At 29.0% G+C, this 27,037-nt stretch overlaps 2 protein-coding genes and 1 long non-coding RNA gene across 6 annotated transcripts; 2 read left to right on the top strand and 1 right to left on the bottom strand.

Annotated features, from left to right (window-relative positions):
• Nucleotides 1-41: 41 nt before the first annotated feature.
• LOC122535179 (UMP-CMP kinase) lies at nt 42-1,641 on the top strand. Of its 2 annotated transcripts, XM_043666470.1 has the most exons (3): nt 42-212; nt 836-1,186; nt 1,286-1,641. In XM_043666470.1, the coding sequence occupies exons 2-3, from the start codon at nt 866-868 to the stop codon at nt 1,562-1,564; spliced, it is 600 nt and encodes a 199-aa protein (XP_043522405.1). In that variant the 5' UTR covers nt 42-212; nt 836-865; the 3' UTR covers nt 1,565-1,641. The 2 variants fall into 2 exon arrangements, with proteins under 2 accessions (XP_043522405.1, XP_043522404.1); XM_043666469.1 differs by lacking the exon at nt 42-212 and having other exon boundaries at nt 749-1,186.
• Nucleotides 1,642-6,795: 5,154 nt separating this feature from the next.
• On the top strand, nt 6,796-26,309 carry LOC122535152 (O-acyltransferase like protein-like). 3 transcript variants are annotated; one of them, XM_043666410.1, is made up of 12 exons: nt 7,133-7,194; nt 12,133-12,436; nt 17,223-17,434; nt 19,908-20,119; nt 20,804-20,895; nt 21,270-21,463; nt 21,621-21,959; nt 22,198-22,397; nt 22,944-23,076; nt 23,483-23,672; nt 23,918-24,060; nt 24,307-26,309. In XM_043666410.1, exons 2-12 carry the CDS (start codon nt 12,319-12,321, stop codon nt 24,829-24,831), a joined length of 2,358 nt encoding a protein of 785 aa, XP_043522345.1. In that variant the 5' UTR covers nt 7,133-7,194; nt 12,133-12,318; the 3' UTR covers nt 24,832-26,309. The 3 variants fall into 3 exon arrangements, with proteins under 3 accessions (XP_043522343.1, XP_043522345.1, XP_043522344.1); XM_043666409.1 differs by lacking the exon at nt 7,133-7,194 and adding an exon at nt 11,659-12,052; XM_043666408.1 differs by lacking the exon at nt 12,133-12,436 and having other exon boundaries at nt 6,796-7,194.
• On the bottom strand, nt 9,101-10,534 carry LOC122535153. Its single transcript, XR_006308108.1, has 3 exons — nt 9,784-10,534; nt 9,484-9,693; nt 9,101-9,376 (listed from the first exon to the last, which is right to left on the bottom strand). It is a non-coding gene; the product is annotated as an uncharacterized LOC122535153 (long non-coding RNA).
• Nucleotides 26,310-27,037: the final 728 nt, after the last annotated feature.

Here is a 27,037-nt window from a genome sequence, read left to right on the forward strand (position 1 = left end):
CAGAGTTGCATGGGTGCAATTGTTGCATAATATGTTGTATGCGCACGCGCTCAGTATACCGACACGCTATACTTAAGATAATGTTGTACTGCGAGTATGACAAGTGAATAATAAACGATAAAGACAATTCCAATTTGAATTTGTCGTCGCATTTAGCCACATCTAAGAAAATTCTGTTCAAACGGATATACATAATATTGTTTCTAATCTAAGTAAGTATAAACTATAATACTTTAAATATTAACAATTATCCATCATATGTCCATGTATAAATCTATTAGATATGTATTTGATAATATATATTTACTATATATAAGGATAATCTATATATAAGAAAATATATATTTACTATATATATGTAATTCGGAAAGTATGTTTTCCAAGTGAAGTTTCAAACAGAATTACACATTATTTCGTTAATCAAAGAAATGATTTGTTTAAATTATGATACAATTTCAAATAATACGCTTTTCATCTTAAATCTACTTGTTCGTAATGACAATTAAGATAAAATTCATAAGACGCATTTATAAAGTACTGCATAAATCAGGATGAAAGACATAAATCCTCTTTATTGATCGAATTATGGATATAAATGAACACGATTCTCGTAATTAGTCGAGGAGGAATTACGTCATTTTTAGCTTGTGCAATGTGATGCATACTTATATATATTATTACACATATTATCAATTATAAATATTGTATAAAATATAATAACGTATTTCTGTTCGATCGGAATGCTTGTTCTTGAAAAACCCGCCATAATGTTTGTATCTAATGTTCAAGGAACCAGTACGTGTAATTGGTTATCGGTGATTATTTTATGTTCAAGGTATTTTTAAGTAAACTGCGGCTTTTTACAATGTCTGCAGAACAGAAGTTCGAGGTTTTATTTATTTTGGGTGGTCCCGGTGCGGGAAAGGGAACATTGTGTAGATACATTACTGAAAAGTATGGTTATGTACACCTATCAGCTGGTGATCTGTTAAGAGAGGAACGTATGAAACCAAACTCAAAATATGGAGAACTTATCGAAAAGTTTATCAAAGATGGAAAGATTGTACCAGTTGCAATTACTTGCAGCCTTCTGGATAATGGTATGCAGGCGAGCTACAGTCCACACAAAAGGTTCCTAATTGATGGTTTTCCAAGGAATCAGGATAATGTTGATGGTTGGAACGAGGTACAAAGATAAAAATATATTTTGATTGAAAATTATGTCTAAGAATTAAAATCATGTTGTGTTTATTTTCTTTCTATCATGTTTTTCATCTATTTATAGGCAATGTCAGAGAAATGTATAGTGAAAGGAGTACTGTTTTGCGAATGTAGTAAAGAAGTATGTACTCAACGATGTTTAAAACGTGGTGCAGCAGGAAGTGGAAGATCTGATGATAATGAGGAAGTTTTAGTCAAAAGGCATGAGACTTATATCACAAATACACTACCTATAATCGAACATTTTGAAAAACAAGGCTTGACATACAAAGTAAATAGTATGCAATCACCAGAAAAAGTATTCGAAGATGCTAAAGAGATTCTATCTAAAATAGGATGGTGATGGATTAATAGAGAATATTAATTTATCTCAATGAGATCAAATCATACCCCATTTGCATTTAATGTTGTTTTATTGAAGAAAAAAATATATATATATATTTTGTAAGAAAATTTTATTCATATGTAAGGTATTAATTGCAATTACATTTAATTGCACATAAGAGATAATAGATTTTTTAGATTTCTTCAATATATATAATGTTAGTACTTTTTATTTTCTTTTAGATAGTGTAATTTTTATTATGCACACTCTTTTGCTATTTTTATCAATATCTATAAAAGAAAGGAATCTATTTGGAATTTTTTGGAAATTCATCATTCTTTGATACAATGTTATACATATATTGGTTATACATACGTAGGTATGCTTATATAGCAAAACTTGTATTTGAAATTTCCTTAAAATGCTTTAATATTTCCTTAAAATGTACTATACGTAAAATATATTTTTGGTGCAATAATAAATTGCTCTTTTATTCAATGTTTACTTATAAATCGAATACTTCAATTATATTTTTCATACTTAATATAATTGAAGATACCAATCTTAAAAAAAAGTATTATCAAAAATTTAATTGATTGATATTATTTCTTGAAATTGTTTATTTTTCCAAGTCACTTATTTTTCATTTTTCTTACTATCTTATAATCTCTTAAAAGAGGGCAACATCCTTTTATCATTATCATCGTAGTCATTAAGATTAATGGTCAACCTTTTTATCAGTACACTCTTTATTTTCAAAATAAGATTGATACGTAATTGAGTGTGTAAAATGATTATTTTAAATTTTTACACGATATATTGAGCCCCTTTGAGAAGGTAACCAAATGTAGCTGTACGAATACAATTTTGCCGTACTATAGGCGATAATGGCCCTTTATTCTTATTGTTTAAATAAAAAATTAGCATTTACTTAATCAAACATAAATATTTAAATAGAAATATCAATTATCTCGAATGTTTAGGTCTTCCCTGATTATTAAAATTTACTGAAAAGAATGCAATTCATTGACAAAAAATAAGAAAAAATTGTACATATTAGAATAAAATCGTTTTTATACTATTAGTATAATTCTAACAAAAATTTTCTAAAAGAAAAATTTAATTGTGCATTGTGCATTTGTCATTATTCGTTTTTAAAATATTAAAAAGTGACTAGAGTTTAGATATTTTAAATAATTATGATAATTGACAGAATGACGCGCATTACTATTGAAAATGTAAACAATATTAATTCATAATGACATATCCGTTCCGAGGTCACATATTAGCCCATGAATCATTGAACTCTCAAGATATTGAATGTTGTGTAGCACACAGAACGTCTCGTAATTCACGTTCCTACTAAAAAGAGGACGATTTCTCATCCTAAAATAAATCGAAAATAAAATATCGAGCATCGTTGGAAGATTTTTCTTAAAAATAAGGTTTTCATAAACAAATTTCTATTAAATACATTTGCCGTTTTAATTATAGTAGAATAAAAATGTTTTAAAATTTAATATTAAAATTTTTATCAAAATTATATGATATAATGATATAAGATGATTTTTCATGATTTTTTTTTGTTTACGACAGATGTTCGTTATGTTAATTTTCGATCAAGAATTCTGAATTTAAAGAAAGAAAAGCAGATGAAACCTAAAATGTGATGCATTAAGAAGCAACCCGAATCGACTGCACGTGTGTCTGATTTCGAAATGCTTTTCACACAAAAGAATTTCATTCGACGACTTCACGTTTTTTTTTTTTTTTTTTTTTTTTTTTTTTTTGGATGAAGAATAACTTGCTATCTCGTGGAGCTATAAATTTCTATCATATTATCTTGCGTAAGCTTCTAACTTGAAGAGTTAATGAAGTTTCAGGTATACTATTAAGATTTTTGATGATCCAGAGGAACGTACATTTTTAATTTTTGATCCTTCAAAAATAATATGATGACATTATTTATATAACGTAAACGTAAGAAATGTTTAAGGTTTATTCGATTCACAACAATCGAGTCGAACAAAACATAAAGTGGAAGTTGAAATTCTGCATTGAAAGAGCGTTGACTTCTTTCGTTGTTCGATTATAAACTGATCCCCGCTCTTGAATTGATGTGCCTTCACCGACAGAAGATCGACCCGTTTTCAACTTTCTCATCGAGGTAGTAATGTATATCGCTGATGAGTTACCACGACCATCACAAGGTACTCTGATATGTAAAAATAATTCTCAATCATGGCTACCAATGCCTATACAATAATTTCATGAAATTTTCCGCAATTCCTATCTTTATTTGGTATCAATCAGTTAAGTATTAGAGTTTTGCGTCTAATCACTGCGACTCGATTTCCTTGTATCGATTATCTTCGAGTAAACTACATTTCTCTTTCACGGTAATCTTTATCGGTCGTGTTCTTTATGATTTCTGTATCTTCCTTCATGAATCTTTTTTTTCATTATGTACTCAACAATTTTATAGAAAAAGAATATTGTGGAAAATAAATGAAATTAAAGAATTAATTTTTCTTTAACGATTGTATAATATTTATAATGAAAAATTCGGTGCCTATGTATACTATTTGTTAGCACAATGACGAATAGAATTTGAATTCTGGTTGTCAATATTGTTCGTCAACATTTATCACTAACATTTGTTTTCTATTCTTATTTGTAAATTACAGAATTCTGACAATTTTTCTTTTTTTTTTTTTTTTTTTTTTTTTTTTGAACGATAAGCAGAAATTTCTTCATCCAACTTTCTTAAACTCTCCGAATTAATCAACTTTCTATCAAGAAACGGTTTCCATACGTAAGAAATTTCAGTCATTCTAAATTCTGTATCAGATCTACTAAAGATTTTGTAATAGATTCTTATTCGAACAAAGATTTATTCGTCATTTGTATTCGTCAGGTGTACCAAAGATTTTGTAGTAAATTCTTGTTCGAACGAAGACTTATTCGTATAAGTCATTGACATCAAGGAATTATGTCGTTCATACTACATTCTCATCCAACTATTAGTCATGTAAAGTTTCAGGACATTGTCTCTTGTATATGAAAAGAAGGGGATTCACTGCATACTTATTTTAGTTCCTTAGATATGCAGGTGTCGATTGCACCGAATTTTCGCTTATCATTTGTCCCCACTATTCTTCAGTTTTAAAGAAACATTTGTTAATTTCTAACTTAAAAATAGCATGTTAATTTTTTTTTTTTTTTTGCAAAAGCATTTCCTGATTTCGGTCAATGAACTTACAGCGAACTTTTCCGATATTTTTTTCTAATGCATAAGGAAACTACTTGTTAGAAACGTTTCCACAGGTTTACGTAATAAATAATGCCACAATTTTCCTTCCTTGAACCGTCTTCGAACGTTGACTTTTCCTCTAGTGTGGGAAAAGCTTGCATCATAATATTCATTTTTTTGACTTTAAGGTCGATGTACTATGTTGTCAATTATCTATTGATTCTTTTTTTTCTGTTGTTTATTGTTTTTCTATTATTATGATAAGTGAACTAATATTATTAGTCCTTTACAAGTTGCTAGTATTAAAATAAATCTTTTCCTACGACAACTAAATTTTACAGTCACTTTATTATTCAATGTGAGGTAAAATTGTAAAGTTTATAAGAAGTTTATAACTTACAATTTGTAACCTCTTGATTAATTAATAAATTATTATACAAAAAGTTCCAGAATGTTTAATCTTTATGAGTAGGCTACGGATATTTATATAAATTCACATTTTTACAATAATAAAAAAAATAGAACTTAGGCAGAGTCACTTTGTTTCATTTGCTAAATATTATAATGAGTACTGTGTACTTTGCATTTTTTAAAAATGAAAATGCATAAAAATTCGCATTCTAGTTATGAAATACCTGTGGTATAATTATCGAAAATAATTTAAGAAAATCGATACAGCTTAGGTACCGATGGTCAGAAAGCAGCGATAAAAGCATTACCATCAAATTCCATACGTTTTTATATGTAAAATATATAATTAAGGGGATATTCTTTCATTACTCCGAGCTCACATTAAGGAAGCATTCGATATTAAAAAGAAATGATAAAAAAGGTTCATAAATGTACGACCTACTTGCCCTTGTCATTGGGTTATAGCCACTTTGTGGTTCCGTTGATGCTTCTTGAATAACTGAGTCAGTACAACTGAGCTTGCTGAACCATGTTTGATCAATTCTTAAATCTTTCTTCTCATTAAACGTTTACAACTAAAGATTCAACAAATAGAGTGACTAAAATATAATTTTAGAATATATTCTTGAAAATACAGTGTCCCTTACGTATGTAGTTACTTTCCACGCGATTATAATCCCATCTGACAAATTACAAATGTATTACAAATTCAAGAAAATTCATATGATCTGTCAACCATAGTCTAATTATTACTAATCAATCTAAATTTTTTTTACAATTATAAATTAATCGAGATTAAGATGCTGCCCTTACGATATCGAGTTATCTTATTGTGCTATTTATCATGCTATCTCACAAGTTTATCATTTTTCGTTTTTTTTTTCTGGAAAGAATAAATTTACCTCATAAATCTTCAAGTTAAATTTGACTCTTTTTTTTTAGAAATTGGGAAAAAGACAACTGCGAGGAAAAATTTTAATTATATCAGTATTAAACTGCATTTTATTGATAGCATAAAGAAGAAGAATTATTGGCAAACGTAACGAAATCTCTGAATAATTTTTTTCCTTCTTAAGAATAATTTGTCTTTTCTGGATCATTCGCAAACATTCACAAACATGTACGTGGATTTATACAAGCTAAATTGATGTTACGCCAATACGATTGTAGACAGATCAATTCAAATGAAATAGAGCAATCGCTCTATTTCATTTGAATTAACGAAGTTGTACAGTAAACTTACTATATTTATTCGCGTCATAACCGAGTGAATACAAATTAAAAAAAAAGGGAGAAGAAAAAAATTTCTTGTCTTAAGTCTCCCGAATAAGAAGTCTTCTTTCAATTCTCCGTTCGATCTTTCTGATCGACTCGTCGAATTCCTACCACCAGTGTCGACGCGCTCCTACTTTTCTTTCACTCTCTCTCTCTTTCGCTTTGGATGGTACACACTCCTTGGAAGAGAGACAGATTACTCGCGTGCGTAATCCTCCGGTCGCATCGATAAGAGGTGCCCATCGTCAAGTCGTTTGCTCTTACCCCCATCATCGTGCCAGCGTCTCGAGCAATATATAAATGCACCAGCGATTGACAGAACGTACAGTTCACGTTTTAACGTCTCTTACGTTCCTTTTACGCGTGTACACCTAGGCCAGTAGTAGACACGTGATCGCGCACGCCACATGCTTCGGCCGAAAAGACACGTGTGCTTAATCATTCGTCATCATGCGGCTCATCGGTGATTTTCTATTTCATAAAATCGATAAGCTCAATTCCTCTACCTCGTTCGTTGGTTTCTGGTTTCTGTTATTGTTGTCGATCGGATTCGGTGAGTTGACGGTAGCTATTGATAAACCGGAAACAATACTGCTGGATTTCCTCTCGAAACCCTTCGCACCTTATGATGAAGCATCAGAAGAGTGCCTCAGGGATAGCGCTATTTACTTGAAGGGGCTCGACCAGTATGCGCCGTGGGCTCTGCAGAGTAAGTTCAGTTTTTTTTAGAGTGATTCTTTTTTTTTCTATTTTGACTCGTTTTATTCGCATTATTCATATTAGAAAATTATAAATTTATAAAGATTTTCTAATATCGAGAAGTTTTTGATATCCTATATTTGCCACTTTTTATGCGCCATACTCACTGCAATTTTACATAGTTTATAATATATAAATGTAGATTATAATATTAAATGTAAAATATCTCGTCATAATACATGAATTGAAATTGGAGAAGCGTTCTGATATTAAGTATAACAACTTTTAGATCAGCTTTTTTATCTAAAAGAAAATTTATTCTGTGATCTTAGCTTATGAGATAAAAATATATGAATATTTTCGGGGAAAATAGAAACAATATATAATCAGTTATTGTAGATCTCAGTCTTTCTGACCAAATACTTTCATAAATTTTTTTGTTATAAAAAGGAACTGCTCTCATCAATATCTCAGTTTACCAAGATAATGATTATCTAAAATAATGCTGGAACAGTCAATTCATATATCAATAGTAATAGTTCGACATCTATCAATAGTAGATTAATAAGACCGGTAATAAATACATACATAGATTAATAAGATCGGTAATAAGTACATACATAGTTAAAATACTTACTCTAAATGTACACACATATTGTTACATTTTTTTATACATTTTATATTATACATATTATTACATTATATTATATGGTTTTCATTTGTCAATGATGACGAATTTAATTATTCTTAGAGCGTCAAAATCGCTACGAAGGAATCTACTTAGAGCGTCAAAATCGCTACGAAAGAGATTAAAGTAGGTATTCTGTAAGGGTAAAACGCAGGCGCAGGATATTCTCCTATGCGCGCATGCATTCGATGCTTTCCGTTAGTTCAGCGTTAGTCCGCATAAATACCTTATTATAGTCATTGCGATTTTATAACATTATAAAATTTGAAACTTTTATATTTTAAATATATTTCGAACACTTACATTGCATTCAGGATTAATATCTTATTAGATATCTTATTAAGGCTATCGTCTTTAGCTTTTGGTAAAAACTCTTTGGCCTTACTATTATTTATTTCTGATCTATTATTTATTTTCACGAATTTCCAATTTTCTCTATATCCTTTTTAAATCTTTAATTACAGTAAAAATTTTGTTCAATTAAATTAGAAGCAATTGTGACTTAATCGTTTCTTTGCATCGCTATCGGGGTACACATACGCTGCAGCAATATTGGGAATGTTTTTAGGACGCATGTATAATTTTCGGTTATAAGTCAATTTGATAAATTGCTTTGGTTTTGTACAGTTGAATGACCCTTTCTCCAAAGGTCTTTGAAATAGAAAGCAACTGATAAAAATTGCTATAGAACATTTGTCGTATTCATCCATCTTTATTTTGGGAAGGAAATGACAATTATTCATCATTCATTCATAAACTACCATAAGTAAACTTACTGATGAATAAACTAAGTAAATAATATAAAGCTAAACAATACTAAGTAATTTTGCTGTTTTTCAACTAGTATTGTCATTTGTTTACTCGATGAAAATGAAAGAAAATCCTTCTATTCTTTAGTACCATGATTTTATTTAGTACTGTAATTTAGCAATTGATAACACTGTTTGATAAAAAGATCATATATAGTAATTATAATTACATGGTTTTATAAAGGTATAAACAGCAACTTTTAGTATATATTAGTATATATTATATACTTACACACCTGCAAGTATCATGGCTAATTTTTGATCTCCTTTAAATATCGAATGATTCGAAGGGAGATCGAGAAACTGGATCAAGATGGCTCTCCTTCTCTTTTTGTTTTTTCTTTTTCTTTTTCTTTAAAATTCATTCGTGAAATTATTTCATGTTGTAATCAAAATGCAATAAATTGTTCATCCACGACGTATATTATTCAGTAGAAAAATTTGACAGTCAAATATATCCAAGTACTTCTTTTACCAACCCACACATGATGAATATCTTATTGATATTTTAAGAAAGAAACCAAGTGAAAGGAATCCAAGCTAATGAGTGACACCGTTTCGACATTTCGAATTTGGGAACTCCCTCAATCTAAAAATATCATTTAAAATACAGCCATCAATGTGTCCATTCAAATTAGGTGTATCGCCAATATGTCACCAATTGTATTTTCAAATTTGGCGCACAATCGTTATTCCTATTTGAAATAAAATTTGAACGAGGTATTTTTATACGATTGAATTAAAATAAAATTAATATTTGATGTTAATTGTAAAATTCGTGAAAAAGAAATCTATGACTTACAACTTTGTAATTTGTCCAGTCACTAATATATATTATTAGTTAGTAAATTAGTTAGTAATTGTTCAAGAGCGTTCAGGTATATGTTATGAACTATGGAAAATTATTAAACTTCGTAGAATAATCTAACGATAGTTCTCATGATAATGTCTGTGAAACATTTGAACTTGACCTTCAGCTGAGACGAGTAGACATAGGGTAGGCATATAATCTCTGCAACGTTACAATAAATGGCACCATATAAGTGGCACTATATAAAGTCATTGTTGAATTATATAATTCATATAAAGAAAGAAACTCAACTTTTCGACAGCAATTTTAATCATTTCTTCGTGTTCCTCAGGGCCAATGTTGATGGTTATCATATTTCTTCCATTGTTCATACCTTTCGTAGAAGTGCCAAATTTTTTTTCTTGTAAATGGTCTGTACACGAAGTATATCGATCATTATTAATTCAGCTAGTAACATAAATGTAAAATAAACGTAATAGTGTTTTAATCGTAATTGTCGCAATTAATACGATATAAGAGAAGTACGTCGGGGAACTAAAACAAAGCATTGTATAATGAAAAAATTATATTGATTCATCTTCTTTTCATGCACTGGAAGCAGCAGTTAATTACGTTGCAGTCCGCTGACCCGTAAAACCATTAATACAAAGATAAACTAGAAATTTGCTTAGATGATAATGTATACGAAAGAACGCAATAATTGCATAATGTATTGCACTGATATTTGTTATATATTTCCTCGTTTGTACAAAAGTACTTCCATGTAATTACTTTTTTCGATAAATTTCTTTTTTGATCAGATTCCTCTTTTTGGTCATCATTCAGTTAGGTTTCTCCTTTTGATTTCATTTCTGCAACATTCAATCCTTACAATTACAATTACATAAAGAACTTTCAAATAAATTTGATTTAGCACATAAGAACTTGATTAATAGATTTCAGTTTTAGCTTTCTTATTTCGAATTTTTGCATATGCACTCCTTGCACAATTACATACTTATTAATTAATGATATTAGTGAATTGACAAGTTGTAAATTAGTAATTTCTTTTGTAAAACTTTATCTTTGAATAAAGATAAGATGATCAAATAACTTGCAGATAACTTATTATTACTAAATCCATTGTTTTGTAACAACTTGTTTATTTATTAATAATAACTTCTAACTTCCGAGTTATTTCACTAATGATATTAACCATCACTTCCAGGAAATTAAAGTTTAACGAAGTAAATAAATAATTTATCGCGTTGCTGCGACATCTTGGTGATTAATAAATCTTGGTCCTTGAATAATGCGCATGTTAGTGATGGATGTCTGGCATTTGAGAGTTCGATGATGCAATATTGATATTGATGCGAAGCGGGAGCAAAAAAGAAAAAAAGATGGTAAATCCGTTGCGATTATGATTACGTCATAACGTTGCGCGTTCATTTGTAAATCTTCGCAAGTATCTTTATTTTTGCGTTCAAGTGACTGCTTCTCGAAGTCGACCGGAAGAACTGCAAGATAACCTTGTATGTCCATGACATATGTTTTAATGGGATATTTCTTGGAAATGTAAAAATTATATATTGATAAATTCACCTGAGAGGATTCTTTGATAAAACTTGTAGAGCTCCAATTAATAACTGCACGAAGAGATTATTTTTTTCAACAAGAAATGACTTCTTTGATTCTTTAGTATATAATGAAATCTTTCGTTTCTTCTAATAAATACTTCACATAATTTTTTAATATACAGACTGAAATTTTGGATTAATTACATATATTTAATATTAGAATTTTAGATTATCAAAATAAATGTGTCATTTGGATTTTCTATAATATTTTTTATCATATTTTTTAGTGATAGTTACTCATTATCTGGATTTTCTAATGCAAAATTATCTATGATCTTGATTTTTAATAATATGAATATATGCTTAGAAAGTTTTTAAGAACATAATCATTTACTTTTAATAGCTTAGTTATCTTTCATCTAGGTTGCTTTAAAATCTTTTAAAGTCTTTTATACCTATCTAGGTTTCTAAGGTTTAGGTTTTCATATTATAATTTTCCAGTATTGAATAGCTAATTTATTATATTATATACTTAATTTTCGTAGAATTTCATAATTAATCTCGAAATAAAAAAAATTTTCAACTTCATTATGTTAAATGACACAATGCAACCAGCAACAAACCTAACAAAGATCGCACAATGTTGTCAATAATATGTAGTTATTATTAGTTCACGTAACAGATGACAACATACTCTTGTTTTTCCAACAAGAACCTCGATCTGAACGAAGAAAATGCACGCGGTATTTAGGATTAAACTACGTCACACGGTATCTCTGTGTTTTTGCATTTGGCGACCTTGTATTTATCTTTGCAACAAACTATGTATTTTGAATACTCTTCAGAACTTTCGAAAAATTCTTTTTCCTAGAATTCTTTTTCTTTATCATCAATGGCCGTTACACATAGTATTGGATTGATAGTAATAACAAACAATATTAACTTCTCTTCGAATCCTTACCAAGTAAAAATAAATTAGTGGTGAATCTGTAATAGTAAATGTGAGTATCTGTGAGTAATAAATTATCAGTGAATCTGTTAAGACATTCAGTGGCATTAACTTCTGCTTAAATTTACGCAGAAATCATAGCTGCTATTGACGTCATCTAGCAAAATGCTAGTGAACTATCAAGGACTCGTAGAAGGAAATGTAAGGGGTGAAAAAAAGGGAATTGAATGAGGAAAAAGAAAAAAGAACGTCGATGAATCGGGATGTGCGTCATGAAACCAACATAAACTGGGTCACTGAGGAATAACGTCTGTGCCGATGACCGTCCTTGTGTATCAGAGCCGGTCTTTTTGTTCGCTGACCAATGATCGATCGATCTTTCCTCCTTCCGATGCGTTCTTAGACTTCTCTCACACGATATTCATGATATCCATACGTGAGTGAGAGTATTGAGTTTTATTTATTACATATTTCATTTTTATCGATTTTAATCTTAACGAAGTGGCTTCTGCGTAACGTTTTAACGTCTCGTATGAAATGGTTTGCCAATTTTGAGATTATCGTTTGCGATGTCACAATCAAAAAAACATCTTGCAGCGTCATTTAACGATTTTTATATTGCTATCCGTAGTGATACTATAATAAAAAAATTTTTGTTTTAATACGTTTTTTATTAATTATGATATTAGGTCAAATAGATTATGGATTTTTATGCATTTCTGAATTTTTATAAATATATAGTTGCAAAAAAAGAACGTAAGAGACATTTAATTTATTTAGTATATATTATAACAAATACTCTACTTTAGATATTTGGTATATTTTTGCATGTTTCAATTTATCACAAATGCATAAAAATCCGCAATAATTTTTAAAACGATATATTTAAAATACAACATGTGTGTTTTCAGTATAAATTCTATTTAATTGTGCTGTTGATCGCTTCTAAGGAAGATCTTATTGTAACAGTTTTGTGATTTTAATTTTATACGTACCATCTGTTCATAGTGTCGTAAACAAAAAGACATCGTTTAGGCGTGCATTTCATTGAGTCTAACGTTATCTGTTTAGAATATGACAGCCAAATAACCATCGTCTTGACGCAAGTTTCGCTGATTACTGTTATCCAGTTGCAGAGTCTGTGAAATTTTAATAAATCTTCCGCGTAATTCTTATCCATTAGTGGCACTACTACTAAACGACTATCGGTTCGACGTACTATTTCAATAATTCTGATACGACTATCGCCACGTTCTAATGTTATTACAGCGCAGTGCTATGACTTTATTCCATTGTACTCTTTTTTTTTAAGGAAAAGAACTTACCTAGTATTCAAAGAAAAATTTTTTTCAATAATTTTATTTATATTGATTGATTATAAATAATTCTAAATTATAATCTGGAGATTGATGGCATCGGTATTCATCCATTTGTTATTTCGGTATATTATCATTTGTTGATGCTCAAAATTTTGAAAGAAAAAGTATATAAATTATATTTGATCAGGCTTGAAATATATGATTGATGATGCGTGAAACTTGGTCTTCAACTTTTTTGCGAGCTCTTTCGCAAAAACATTATTGGCTGTAATATTCGATTCGTAGAATCGATGATTAAGTCAATTCTAACTTTTGCAAATATATATAGATAGGATATATTTAATTTTTAACAGAAATAAAAATGCACGTTAAAAATCAGGATTTCATAAATAAAGAAATTGAAAGTTCTAGCGACAAATTAACTTATCTTTCTCAGATAACATATATCAAAGATATAAAAGCGTGAGAGCTAAATTCTTTCAAATTTTTAAACCAAACTCCTTTAGTTGTTCTTACGTATTTTTTAAGATCATAATTTCTTCGAGTTTCTATCGGAGAGGTTTATTTTCCAACGAAGGAGAGAGAATTATGCATTATATGTCAATACAGTAAATTTGGTATTTATAAAACTAATTGGCATATTTGTATATATACTTGCAGTGGTATGTCGAAGAAAAAATTAAAAGGATCCGTCAGATGCTAGTTTTGTGATTATGATTATCTAGGATATTTTTCTTGGGAATCGCTTTAAAAAAAAAAGAATACTTCTTGCAGCGATACTGCGAATATGACTCAGCCGTCATCCATGAAGATATCGATGGGGAAGCAAATGAACTTATGACCTTAGAATGCTCATTCATTGCAAATGCGCGTTTAAATAACAAGCCAATTGCCGAGATTAATCCTTGCTACTTCTAAAAAAAATTTAAAAGCTAAAGCTACAAATGAGAATGTGTTTCTTTTTATTGTCACTTGTTCAATGAAAAAAATTTCTAAAAGGACCAAAAAATGTTTGAAAAATTGAACATTTGTTACAGTTATTATTAGTACTTATTTTACTCGTGTAAAAATTCTTTCATATATAGACATAAACATAAATACATTTTATTAGTTTTATATAATTAATCGTTTAAAATATCTTATACTAGTATATCTTATATCAAATATTTTATACCAAGTTGCAAACTTCAAATTTCTCACTTCAATACGTTAGAATTTTTTTGTTTCAAATCAAAATTTCTTATTTCTGTAGTATCTTTAATAAGATAAGATAAGACTTCACCTAATCTTTTTGTCAATCCCTATGCTCTTACAAGATAAATTTTTTGCCAAAAATATTCTTCCTAAAAAAGAAGAAAAAAAAACTTGCAAACAATAAAATTGCAATGATCCCCCAAGGCTTTCGGTGTTGAAAGTTACCGATAGAATTCGTTGAATGAATGATTTCAAGGTTCTGCGAAAGGTAGAAGATATCCGACTGTGATAAATCTACGAAAGTATTTTCTGGTTGCCTAGCATCGTCATGAAAAATCGTCAATTAAATCGTCTTTTAAATAATTACAAAAATGTAATTGTTATGATATGTATAGTTACATGAAAATATTATATAGCTAAATAAATGTACGTGAATAATAAGTGAAATTTTTAAGAAGAGATTATTCTATAGGTCTATTTAAAAGTTATTCTAAATCAAATTCAGTCAATTGAAATGGAGTTATCATTTTTTAGAAAAACGAAAAGACACTTCGCTGAATAAATTTCCTATTCTACGAAATAAAATCTTCATCATTTTGCACAATTCTTCTATCATAACTATGTTATAGAGGAACTGTATAATTAAATTATGAAGTTGTAGAACTTTGATAAAGTTCTACAAGGGTCTTCACAGAACCATTTAATTTTCAATCGACAATAAATCGGAACGTATAATAGATATCATTATCTCGTTCACTTCTGATTACTGCTTATCTGTAAAAAGTAAAAAAAAAAAAAAGAAGTTAATGCAAAAAGCCCCGTTTTTGAATGAGCTCTTCAATAGCAATTAAAATCAGAGTTGAATGACTCGTGTAACAACAAACCTCTAACATTTTTTGTATCGATGCGTTGCAACGATAAACTAGTTTAGAGATGAACCATTCCTCTCTGAATGGTTCGATTTTCTCATGAAAAAAAAAAAAAAGACAAAAGGTTTCGCGATTAGAATTTTGCGCAATGCCTCTGTGCTCGTTAGTTTATGTAACACAGTGTGTTTACACGTTACGATCGCTTGTTGTGTACATCGATGCACTTTGTTTAGATAGATGATATTGTAGAATCATTTAACTCGTTTCCCACCCGTTTGCAAGGCGGTTGTTTGCGAGTGATCGGCGTGTCCTCGCTATCAAGCGTTAATGAAAAATCCGTTATATCGCATCATCACTTTTTCCTGCTTTTATCCCTTATCGGTCGACCTGTTTCGCAATTTACGCGTTACCCGTACTGATCCGTGTCTCTCTCAGCTATCGCATTTCCGTGTAGGAGAGGTATCAATATTAAGTTTATTATTATAATCATTCCTAAACCGCCTCATGCATTAGAAAAGAAAAGTTAGCTAGATAGTCTGAAAATAAAAGGATAGAATGTTTTAAAAAATAGTATAATATAGTAATAAATAATATAGTGTAGAAATTACCTTTCGTTTTTCTTTAATCTTTTTAATAAATGATATTATTTTGAGGATTAAATCTATTATTGTAATTATAAAAGAAATTACAAATATTCATGTAAAAGTGTGCTTTTATAATAAAATTGATTTCTAGCTGATCAGTTATTGATTTCAAAGCACGTACATAAAAAAAAAAAATGTGTAACAAGGAGTTGTACCTGACAATAATACAAAAAAATAAATAAATAAACGTCTTTGTTACGAGCAGTTATGCGTAAAAAGGAAAATCGTACTTACACGAAATGTCACTCATCGTAGACAAGAAGAAGCATATCTTCATACAGGTGTATCGCAGTACATAACACGATGTATTCTTTCAGTTATAATTAAGGTTATTCACTCTATGTATTATGATGCATAGTTTACAACGCATTATGTATGCCTCTTCAGTTTGAATTCATATGATGTAACTGTTTGATACAACTTCATATCGTATGACAATTAAAATATATCGTTCGATAACACTAATCGAGAAATCGATTCATGATTTATACATTGTGTATAATTATCAACGGAATTTAAATAAAATTAAAGTAATAAGATTTAACAAAGGAATTTCAAATGGATTGAAATGTTTAATATTAAATATATTGTGTATACCTTTATGACAAATATAAATCCTTGTTCTATTTACCAACTTCAAAATAAATATCAAAAATTAACATTATTCAAACTAAATTAAGTTCTAATTAAGTTTGAATAATGTATCAACATGTACAAACTCTTGAAAATTATATCGTGAAAGAGCAGAAACATAAAAGAAATTATCCAAAGGATTCAATGAAAGGTGATAAATCTTTTTATGATGTTTTACAAAATAATTTTGCACTTTCTTTATTTGAAATTTATATTGAATATTAATCAATTAAATTTATATATCATTGCTTTTCATTAATTTGTTATTTCAAATGTTTAGGTAAAGACGTAAGTTTGAAAGAGATCAATGCTACCAAAAATCATAAAATATTTTGTTGAAACACCATTCCCTGATTGTTCTTTCAAAGGAATAGACAATGAATATTTATGTGTTTATGAAAGACGCATTTATGAAAAATTTGCAGTTTTTCTGCTTAAGTTTGATTCTATAAGTTTGCATAAATATTCTATCAATGACACATGAAGAACACAAGTAGAGAAAGAAAAATTGAAACGAGAAAAGGTTACAGAGAAAAGTGCAAAGACCTCTCTTTGAATTCTAGTGTACGACGCGTCCGTGAAAATTCCATCGGGTGTAATCACGGGCAATTACCAACAATTAGGCAATTATGACGAGTGTCTGCAAGTGAAAAGCGGACACGGATTCACCGGGAAGGCCTGTAGTGCCACGGTGAATTTCGAAATCGCGAAGGACAACGGTAAACCACGCCAACCTGATATAGGTGATCTGCTTTTGAATGTAGCCATCGCTTCGGTGAGTAAACTCCAATCAAGCCAATAGCTTTCGATTAATTTTCATTTAAAAATATAATTAACGTTTTCTTTTTTAAGTTAAGTTGAACTACATGAAAAAAATTTCATATATTAGGTACATGAAAAAATTCGTGTGACTTTTCTTTTCATTAATAATAAGCTAGCATTTCTAGAATTTCAGTTAGTAATTTGTAATTGTAATTCATAATAAACTTGGTATCAACAGAAAATCTATGCAGTCGGGCTATATATTGTACAGTTTTCAATAATTAATACTAATACTTAATACATAATTAACAATGTTAAATGAAGTTAAGAAGTTAAAAATTTGTAAAATTTTATATTTGAGGAAATATAGCAGAAAATGTAATAATCGTATCTGTGATAGATACAAAAATGATTGAAACGAAACAATTAAAATGAAGACAATAAATCACTAACAAAAGTTGAATTAAATGTGAAGAACTAAGTGAATTTTGAATAAATAATGAAATTTTTATTTAACAGAAAAAAAAGAATCGAAGACTACATTAGCCTTTTGCGGTATCTAATATAATTAACAAAAAATGAAGCCACTGACCTTTTCATAATAATTAAAGGAATATTCTTAAACCGAAATTATAGGAGTAGTAATTTTTTTTCTGTCAAAGATTAACTGAAACAGTCGAAATTTATTGTACACTTGCTTAACCAGCTGACCAAGGTTTCGCAATTACGTCACATTTCTTAAATAACATCGAAAAATGTTATGCAATATTCCCAGTAACATGAAACATATTGAGATTTCTTTTAATGAACTTTGCCTCTAAAGGAAGAATATTGAATATATTTATTTATTGGTAAAAAATATTTTATATATAAAATAAGGTATTTATATAAATATATTACATAAATATTTGTCGAGAAAAAAATATGTATTTAAAATAGAATGTTTTTGTAATCAATTTTTTTCAAAATATACCAAATTTATGTCATTCATATTAATTATTTCAATAAGTTAAAAATATATTTAAAAAGAAAAGTATACCTTTGGTTATTAATATATGATTAATTAATATAATGATTAATTTCTATTGAAATACTTATATTAATAATTAATAAGCTAATAATTTATTAACATATAATTAATAATTAATATTGTAATGTTACGGTGCTAATTAATATACTACACATTAATATATGAAAAATTAATTTAATTTTTATTTATTAGAGTAAAATTAAATTGAAGATTTAACATTTTTTTTAAAGCTTTACATCATAGGTATATCACGTGTTCTGAAATACCGACCTCGAAAAAAAAAGTGTTTCTTACGCCCTCTACAATTTATTACAATAAATATAGGAATCAATCTTTGAGAACGATAAAGTCAATAACTACAGAAAAATTTTAGTTTCTTAAATTAACCAGAAAAGAAAGATTTGTTGTTCTATTTTCAAGCCATTAAAAATTGTGAATAAATTTTTCATATAAAAGTTGTTTGATTTGATTAGTAGAAAAAGTTATTATGCCTAGAGATTCTAAATAGATCCCATAGATCCCAATCCCTTCTATTATAGAGATCAGTAGCATCTCGTTGCTTGAAACCATGGAGATGCTGTAACTTTGGAAATATACATATACATTGCCAATACAGTGGATTTTTATTAATTTTTATACAAAATAAAAGAATTCTATGGCATCGTTGATGATAAAATTAGATGTTGCAAGCAAATATAAATAAATTAATAAATATATTTACATAAGAAGAAAAATTAAGGTTGTTGCACGAGCTGCCATTAATAGAGATATTATATTATAAAAGATAAGATATTATATTATAATATTATAAAAGTCTTTTTATTCAGGCAATTGAAATATTGACTTCTGTGCCTATTTATTTGACACTTAAGCTTCTAGAAAGAATAATACATGTAGTGGTCATCTAGTTAATTAAAGGTTTCAAATGAATTTCACAAATTCTAAACTAAGTAAGCTTTAAAAAATAATGCTAAATAGATTGTATTTTTTACCACGATAACACACTTAAACTTACATATATTTAGTAGCTTATCGGTCATTGCTCAAACGCATTATCATTATTCGATCTTATTAATCGTTATCAAACCATTTACCATCTATCGCATCGATCATATCGATTTTCAAGTTGAAAGTATTGATATCAATGTTTGTCAAACTGATCCAAATTTTCGTTTAATCACGAACTACAGGCTTTTGTATTTCATATCATTTATTAACTTAACTAATATACTTTTAATTTTGACGATTACGATTTCAAAATTGAAAATCTTTTAGAAAGAATCAGATCACTGTCACTTCTTATACAGCTTTATACAATTTTCTAAACTTCTCTTCTTGCCCCACGTTATACAATGTAGAAATAACTTAAATTATATACAAAAGTAACTAAACGTTTCTTTATCCAAATAATCGAATTAACCAGAATTAACTTGAATGATATATTCGTTTGATGTAGGGATACACGAAATGGAAATCAGGACGGTCAGTAAACTACGAGTGGATGTGGTGCGTTCCATCAAGTTGTAATATTACAGATATTCAGGAGGCGATCGAGCTTGGCCTCGACCCTCTGAAGGTGGAGGATCGCGTGGACATGGTGATAAACGTATCGTGTCGCACCGCAGAAACAGATCAGTCGGTTTTCGACGTAACTGATTGGATTTACATGTGAGTAGTTAGATCTGCGCATATTATTGTGTTCCAATACGCGGTGGTTTCTGCAGTAATGCAAGACCATGGTGGTGTCGTTGTTTGCTCATTGCTTCGAGGCTGAACACGTGCATTGCATGGCAAACTTCTCAATTAAAATTTAATCTCTGTTACGTTAAAGTGTCGTAACATTTAGATTGAGCTGGGATAATCAAGAGAATTCAATAATCTTTGCTGAAATATAAATCTGAATTAAAGTTTGACTTCTTAAAACTATAGAAATTCACAATTCCTTTTTTCTTTTTTGCATAGTTTCTCAAATACGAATTTCATTTCTTTTATTGTGATTCAAAGTTACATTTCTTTTTCATTTACCGAGGCATTTCGATTTTATTTTTATCATGATGAGGTTCTTTACCTTCGTCTCTATTTTTAGAGCGTTGTTATTTTACGTATTATTATTGTTGTTACAGTTGTTATACTATAACATATAGTAATGTTTTAATATAATAAAAATACAAAAATTATATGAAAGTTGTATTATTACTATACAATTACTAACTATTTGCCACAATTATTTGCATATTATTTTTATTGTAATTAGCATAATTGTAGCTAAAAATTGTACAAATAATTTTTAATCTATGTACATATATCCGTTCCGCGACTTACATGTTAATGGCATGTCATATCAAATTCCAGATCGACCCTGGCGATATTCGTGGTAATCATAATTGCCAGCACGAGTTACGATATCGCTAAACAAGGCCATCTGAGTACGTTGAACCGAAAAGGTGAGGTCTGTTCATTCTGTTACGTAAATGAAAATTCATTATGACTCCATCGTTCGATCGCTTTATCTCGTTCTCATTGCAAAGAAGAAGTAAGGAAAAGATCAGATTGTGAGATATTACATCTTGTATGACCGATAAATATTCTTGGTCGCACGATAAGCATCAGTGTTAAGGACACTTTGTTTGCCTTGCATAAGAGCTTTATCAGTATACTCTTATTGATTAATAACTGCCGATACGATTTCCGATATTCCTTAATCTTGTATTTTTTTTTTTTTTTTTTTATACAAAAATGGAAAATTTAATAAAATCAAATTTTATGTTATGTTATGTTATATTTATTATATACAAATAACGTTGTCATATCTGTTCAGATAAGAAATATATTCTTCTGACTTCGTTCTCCATCTACACGAATGGAAAAAATTTATTGAAAACGGACAGACACCGCGATACAATCAAGTGCCTTGATGGACTGCGCTATATTAGTATTTGTTGGATTATCTACGGTCATACTAATTACACCGAGGTGGTTGGCGTTAAAATGAATTTGAACGAAATTTCACAGGTAAAGATTGATACCTGAATTAAAAGACAGAACTCAGTTTATCCGTATTGTCAAGTTATCATAATACACAAATATGTGAACGTTAGTTATATAAACGTAATTCACAAAATAATTATACAGTCTTTTATAAATTAATCAAACTTTCTTATCTTTTAAGATGCATATAAATTGGGCCAACATGTTCGTACTCAATGGAAATATCATCACCGATACATTTTTCCTCATAAGCGGAGTTCTAATGGCATATACAATCTTAATAAAAAGTGAAAAGAATTCGCAAGATCAGTTTGATGTGATCAGCAAGCTTTATGTCCACCGTTATTTAAGATTAACTCCAGCATATGCTATGATGATCGGATTTTACGCTACCTTATTTTATAAAGTTAGCTCGGGCCCACATTGGGACCAATGGGTCGGTGCCAATAGAGATTATTGTCGAGAAAACTGGTGGCTCAACTTGCTCTACTTGAATAATTATATCCATTTACCTAGAATTGTAAGTAAAGTTTAATAACTGATGTAATTATTTTACGTGCATTGTTTAATGGACCAATTAAATAGTTACAAGAGGTTGTTCATGAAATATATACAGTACACATTGTATTTGACCAATTTACATTATAACTCAATAAATATTCGTATTTCGAATTATTTACAATAAAAGAAAACGTTATACACAAGGAATAAAATGTAACTTGCTCAATAATTATTTATTTTTTATTTCTACTTTTCAGTGCATGTCTCAGTCTTGGTATCTGGCGACTGATATGCAACTTGTCTGGCTGTCACCGATTTTCTTGTACCCTATGCTCAAGTTTACAAGAGAAATTTTCTTCTGGCTGGTTTTCGCGTTAGGATTAGTCATCTCCATTTTAATTCCATTTTTAATAACATTTTGTCTCGGGCTCAATGGGACTATGCTCTATTACAAAGAGTAAGTGTAGAAATTTATTTCTTTTTCCCTATGACCTTCTTTTTTCTTTTTTGAATATTCAGAAAAAAAATTCCAGTATAAATAATACTTGTTAAAATAATGACAAATAGTCATTAAATATCTGTATAGAAATCATTCAGTTTTTGTTTATTTTAACGAGTATTACGTGCTTTTAAGTTTTGGCGTGATCTTTACCCTATCTTTTCTTTTCATGATGCTATTATGAGTCGCGACGCGTCATACAGTACCGTCTGATTTATTTCATACGTAACTACTTTTTACTTTGAAATAGATATTCCACTTTGCTCTTTTTTTTACAATTTCGTATTTTGAATGTTTAATATTCATTACTATTTTAGTATTATAATCATTTCTTAACATAATGTGATTTAATGTATCGATTGATAATCTATGATTGATATCGATGAGGCGGTTAAAAAATATCGGAAACGTGTATAAAGCATGAGAGCTAAAGTAATTTTATTGAAATTAAAACTAAAGTTAAATAAATACATATAATTTAATTTATGATTTTTTATTTATTAGTAACACGGACCTGGCTAATGTTTACATAGAAATTTACACAAAGGTTTATAGCAGATACGGTTCTTATATTATTGGCCTGGCTCTTGGTTATCTTTTATATAAGAATCGATCAAGAGTTCTGAAAATTCGTTTAGTAAGTATAAGTACCTACATATAATATGTTATTTATTCAATATCGCTAAATATTATTCAAAATGAATGTTACAACATTCATTTAATTTGAAATCTATAAAATAATCTATTAAATAAGATATTATATATATATATTATTATTTAAATGACTATTTCCTCTATTATTCTTTAATTAATTTCTTAAATATTATTCTCGTTTATGATACTTTGTTAAAATTTTTTATAAATTCACGTAGTCCATTTTCTTCATTTAGAAATGAGAAAGAAGAATATTATGCTGAAATGAAGAGAAAGTGATCACTACATACGAAATAATAGTTCTTCAAGGATAAGAGGAAAATATATTTCGTTGTCTTTTCTTCCAAATCTTATCTTCCTTGACTAATTAAATCAATCATCTTTTTCAGATGTACGTAACGTTCGGTTGGTTGGTAGCTGCAGTTTCCGGTTTTTTCATATTCATATACCCTCGCTGGATGTATTTTGATGATCATCGTTACAACAAGCTAGAAGCAAGTTTTTACGCAGGATTCCACAGACAAATTTTTGCTTTTTCTATATCCTGGCTTATCTTTTGTTGCGTTCATGGCTATGGTGGTAAGCTTTATTTTTTTTTGTATTAATTTTAATCTATTTAAGAAGTTTATATTGTATAAATTTTTAGTAAATTTATTTTTAGTATCAAAATAAATTATATGATGGTCAAGATTTATACGGTGCTCAGAAATATGCACAAATTTCATTTGTTCCTATTTATTATCAAACATTGACTATTCTGATATAGAGTAACAAATATAACTGGATAACTGTACAATCTCAATTGTGCTTTTCCTTTATTTAAGGTTTCGTGAATCAGTTCCTGTCTTGGAAAGGCTGGGTTCCTTTCAGTAAGTTAACTTATAGCGCTTACCTGTGCCATTATGTATTTTTGTTACTAGAAGCTGGATCAGTTCGGACTGCTGGCACAATTTCAACTATGTCAATTGTAAGTTATCATAATTTTAAATGTATTAAAATAGATATGTTCCTAATTTTTTATTCATCAGATATTTATTAAATAACTTTAATGGAATTTAATTGAACATCAATTGATTTCAAATTCAATTTTCAAATACTGTAGAAGATATTTCGAAAACCGAAGAAATTAATCTCAAGTTCAAATAGAATCACATCAATTATTTTCTGTAATCTCATTTTCACGTAACCAGTGAATTATTGATTAAATTTACAGCTTCGTAGCTTCTTCAGCAACTTGTGTCTCACAATACTTCTCTCTGTACTCTGGACACTCTGCTTCGAGATGCCTTTTATGACACTAGATGGAATATTCTTTTCTCACCGCCGGAGTCAATCAAAATTGATTTCAAAACCAAACCAAGGAAAGATATTCGGTTCTATTGATTCTAGCAAAGAGATATATCGTTCTACAGAAGAATCTTCGGCTACGATTGCGCAAGACAGCGAGAATGCTTTTAATAAAAAATCCAACAAAGACAGCATGTATGATCAAGATTTAAAATCCGATGACAGGGATGACAAATGCCCATTTATCTTCGTAATTGAAGCAGAACGCGACAATTCTTGGGCACAGTTGAAAAATGTCCATCAAAACAATGGTTTTGATGAAGATTCGGATGAGACGTTCAATCGAACCGAAACAGAGAAAGGAATAGATTGTAATTACGGATCAACCGTAAACGAGAACTTAATAAGGAAAGCAGAGTCCAAGGAACTGAATCAGGCTAACGATAGTTGATCAACGATTCAGTACAATATCAAATCGGCTTGCTGGTCAAGCATTTATATGCGGACAGAAGTGAGATTAAGAAATAACAATAAGAGTTTGTTGTAGAAATATCTCTTTATTGATTCAGGGATTCCTATAAATAGTGAGTGATAGTTATACCATGTTTCTTTTTTCTTAATATGCGTTTGCTGTATTTTTTTTATTTTGTTGTCGATTCTGAGGGATATGGTCGAGGATATGTGATATAACAAACAGCGATTCTTTGCACGATGGCGAATTAAAAGCGTCTTGTGTCTACTAATACGTTTTTATTAGATCTTTTCATTATTTTTCATTATTTATGCAATATTTTAACATCACATTTTATCATTATATTGTAGTGTTACAAGGCATTAGGAAAGCAATTTATATTTGATTTAGTATATCAATTTGATCTTAACAGTTGAATAAAGTTTGTTCCTTTTTATATATGTGCTAAATTTTGTTAAATTATTAGTAGATTTGCAAAAAATAATTTGTTATTGTACGAAGAATCACAATTATATAATTATTTGACTACACTTTGTAGATACTTATAGATTCGCGTTTCACGATCCGATGTTGATCCATTGACGTGAAAGTAATTCAATCGAACGTTTAGAGCAATGATGAACAACCTGTCTAATCTTCCAACTACTTATTAGTGTTTCATCAAATAACTAAAGTATTCTATTAAAGACAATATTTTTTTCTATAATGTCTCTATGTCCCTCTATGTTAGAAATGCCAAATTCCACTCTGTATAAGATAAAATTTTTGTTATTAATATGTGTTTAAGTATTTAATAATGCGCAATATTCTATACGCATAAAATAAAACTCGCATAGAATATTAGATTTTTAATTTTGACCTGTTATAAAGCAAAGGTTGCTCATTACTGATCTAGAAGTTAGGAAATAAAGGTACAAATCAGCTGTGAGAAATCATCGACTATTATTAAGTGTAATTAAGAGATGTTTTCTCGATGATCAGTTTATAGAAACGAAAAAAAATGGAAAAATAAATTTACGAAAGTAAAAATTGCACAAGAAAAATATCGACGACGATCGATTAATAATTTTTTGGGATTTGGAATTTTTATTTTGAAATATTTTAATATTCCAAATTTAAGTTACATTCTAAATCCAATGTATTACATTTGCAATTTGAAAGTCTAACAAAATGCGTTAACTAATATTTACTAATACTATTGCAGTAAAATTAGTCAGTACGATACAAAATACAGTATTATAATTAATGTTAAATATTCTAATTATAAGGATTATGTTGCGGCCATGAATTGAGGTAAAAAACAAATTTGTTAAAATTTGTTTTCTTTCGCTATATTTAATTTTTTTATACATCAATACAATAATTCGAAATTTTTAATGCCAATATATTTAATTAATACTCTTCTTATATTGATACATTGTTTGTAACGTGCAAAATGAATTATCTAATGCATAATACAATACAATTATTCTTTATTTCTCCTTTGCAATATCCTCACGTTCTTTGCATGCCAATCCTGTATGAAATATATGTATGTGTACATGTAAAAATAATTTTTTTTGGCGTTAAAAGACATAAATTATGAAAATAATAATAAATAATACCAACTACGATCTGTAATGCTAACATGCTAAAATAAGAGGAAAATAGATCATATTAGCCTCAGCTTGTGTCACTGTTTACTTAAGATCTAATTCTTAGACTGGTGTCTTTACCTCGACCGATCTTTTCTATACGAATACATTCTTTTTTTTTTTCAAACGCAATCCACAAGAAGTAACAGGTAAGGCGAGAAGAGAATGGATTACTTGTTTTGTCCGTGGAAGAAATCGATACTTTACGCGGAGAAAACCCATCCTTTCGAACCATTGATTTTCTTCAAATTTTTCATTGTACTTAAAAAATTCTTATTCCAGTATAAATTAAATAATTAACATTGCAATAAAATTTTGCAATACTATACATATTCTATAGTATAGAATATTCTACTTAAAAGCGAAAGGAGCGAGTTTCTTTATCGAGTAATAGGATGAAAATTGAATCAAAGATAGATTACGTGAGTTACTATTATGAAACATTAGCAAAACGACAGTGAATATGTGGGAATTCGATGACATCATTAACAGAGAGAAGAGATTTCAAGGGTTGCAAGTGCAGTTGCAACACGTGCTTAAAACGCCCTTGG

The sequence above is a fragment of the Frieseomelitta varia genome, unplaced genomic scaffold, assembly GCF_011392965.1.
Source record: "Frieseomelitta varia isolate USP_RPSP 00005682 unplaced genomic scaffold, Fvar_1.2 scaffold_68, whole genome shotgun sequence".
Lineage (NCBI taxonomy): Eukaryota > Metazoa > Arthropoda > Insecta > Hymenoptera > Apidae > Frieseomelitta > Frieseomelitta varia.

What these genes read in the sequence shown, in the direction of transcription:
- LOC122535152 (XM_043666408.1), top strand. Translation starts at nt 6,936, where the DNA reads ATGCGGCTCATCGGTGATTTTCTATTTCATAAAATCGATAAGCTCAAT. An exon ending in GTAACTGATTGGATTTACAT is followed by an intron (nt 20,120 to 20,803) that starts GTGAGTAGTTAG and finishes ATCAAATTCCAG; the next exon opens with ATCGACCCTGGCGATATTCG. An exon ending in ATATCCATTTACCTAGAATT is followed by an intron (nt 21,960 to 22,197) that starts GTAAGTAAAGTT and finishes TCTACTTTTCAG; the next exon opens with TGCATGTCTCAGTCTTGGTA.
- LOC122535179 (XM_043666469.1), top strand. Translation starts at nt 827, where the DNA reads ATGTTCAAGGTATTTTTAAGTAAACTGCGGCTTTTTACAATGTCTGCA. An exon ending in ATGTTGATGGTTGGAACGAG is followed by an intron (nt 1,187 to 1,285) that starts GTACAAAGATAA and finishes ATCTATTTATAG; the next exon opens with GCAATGTCAGAGAAATGTAT.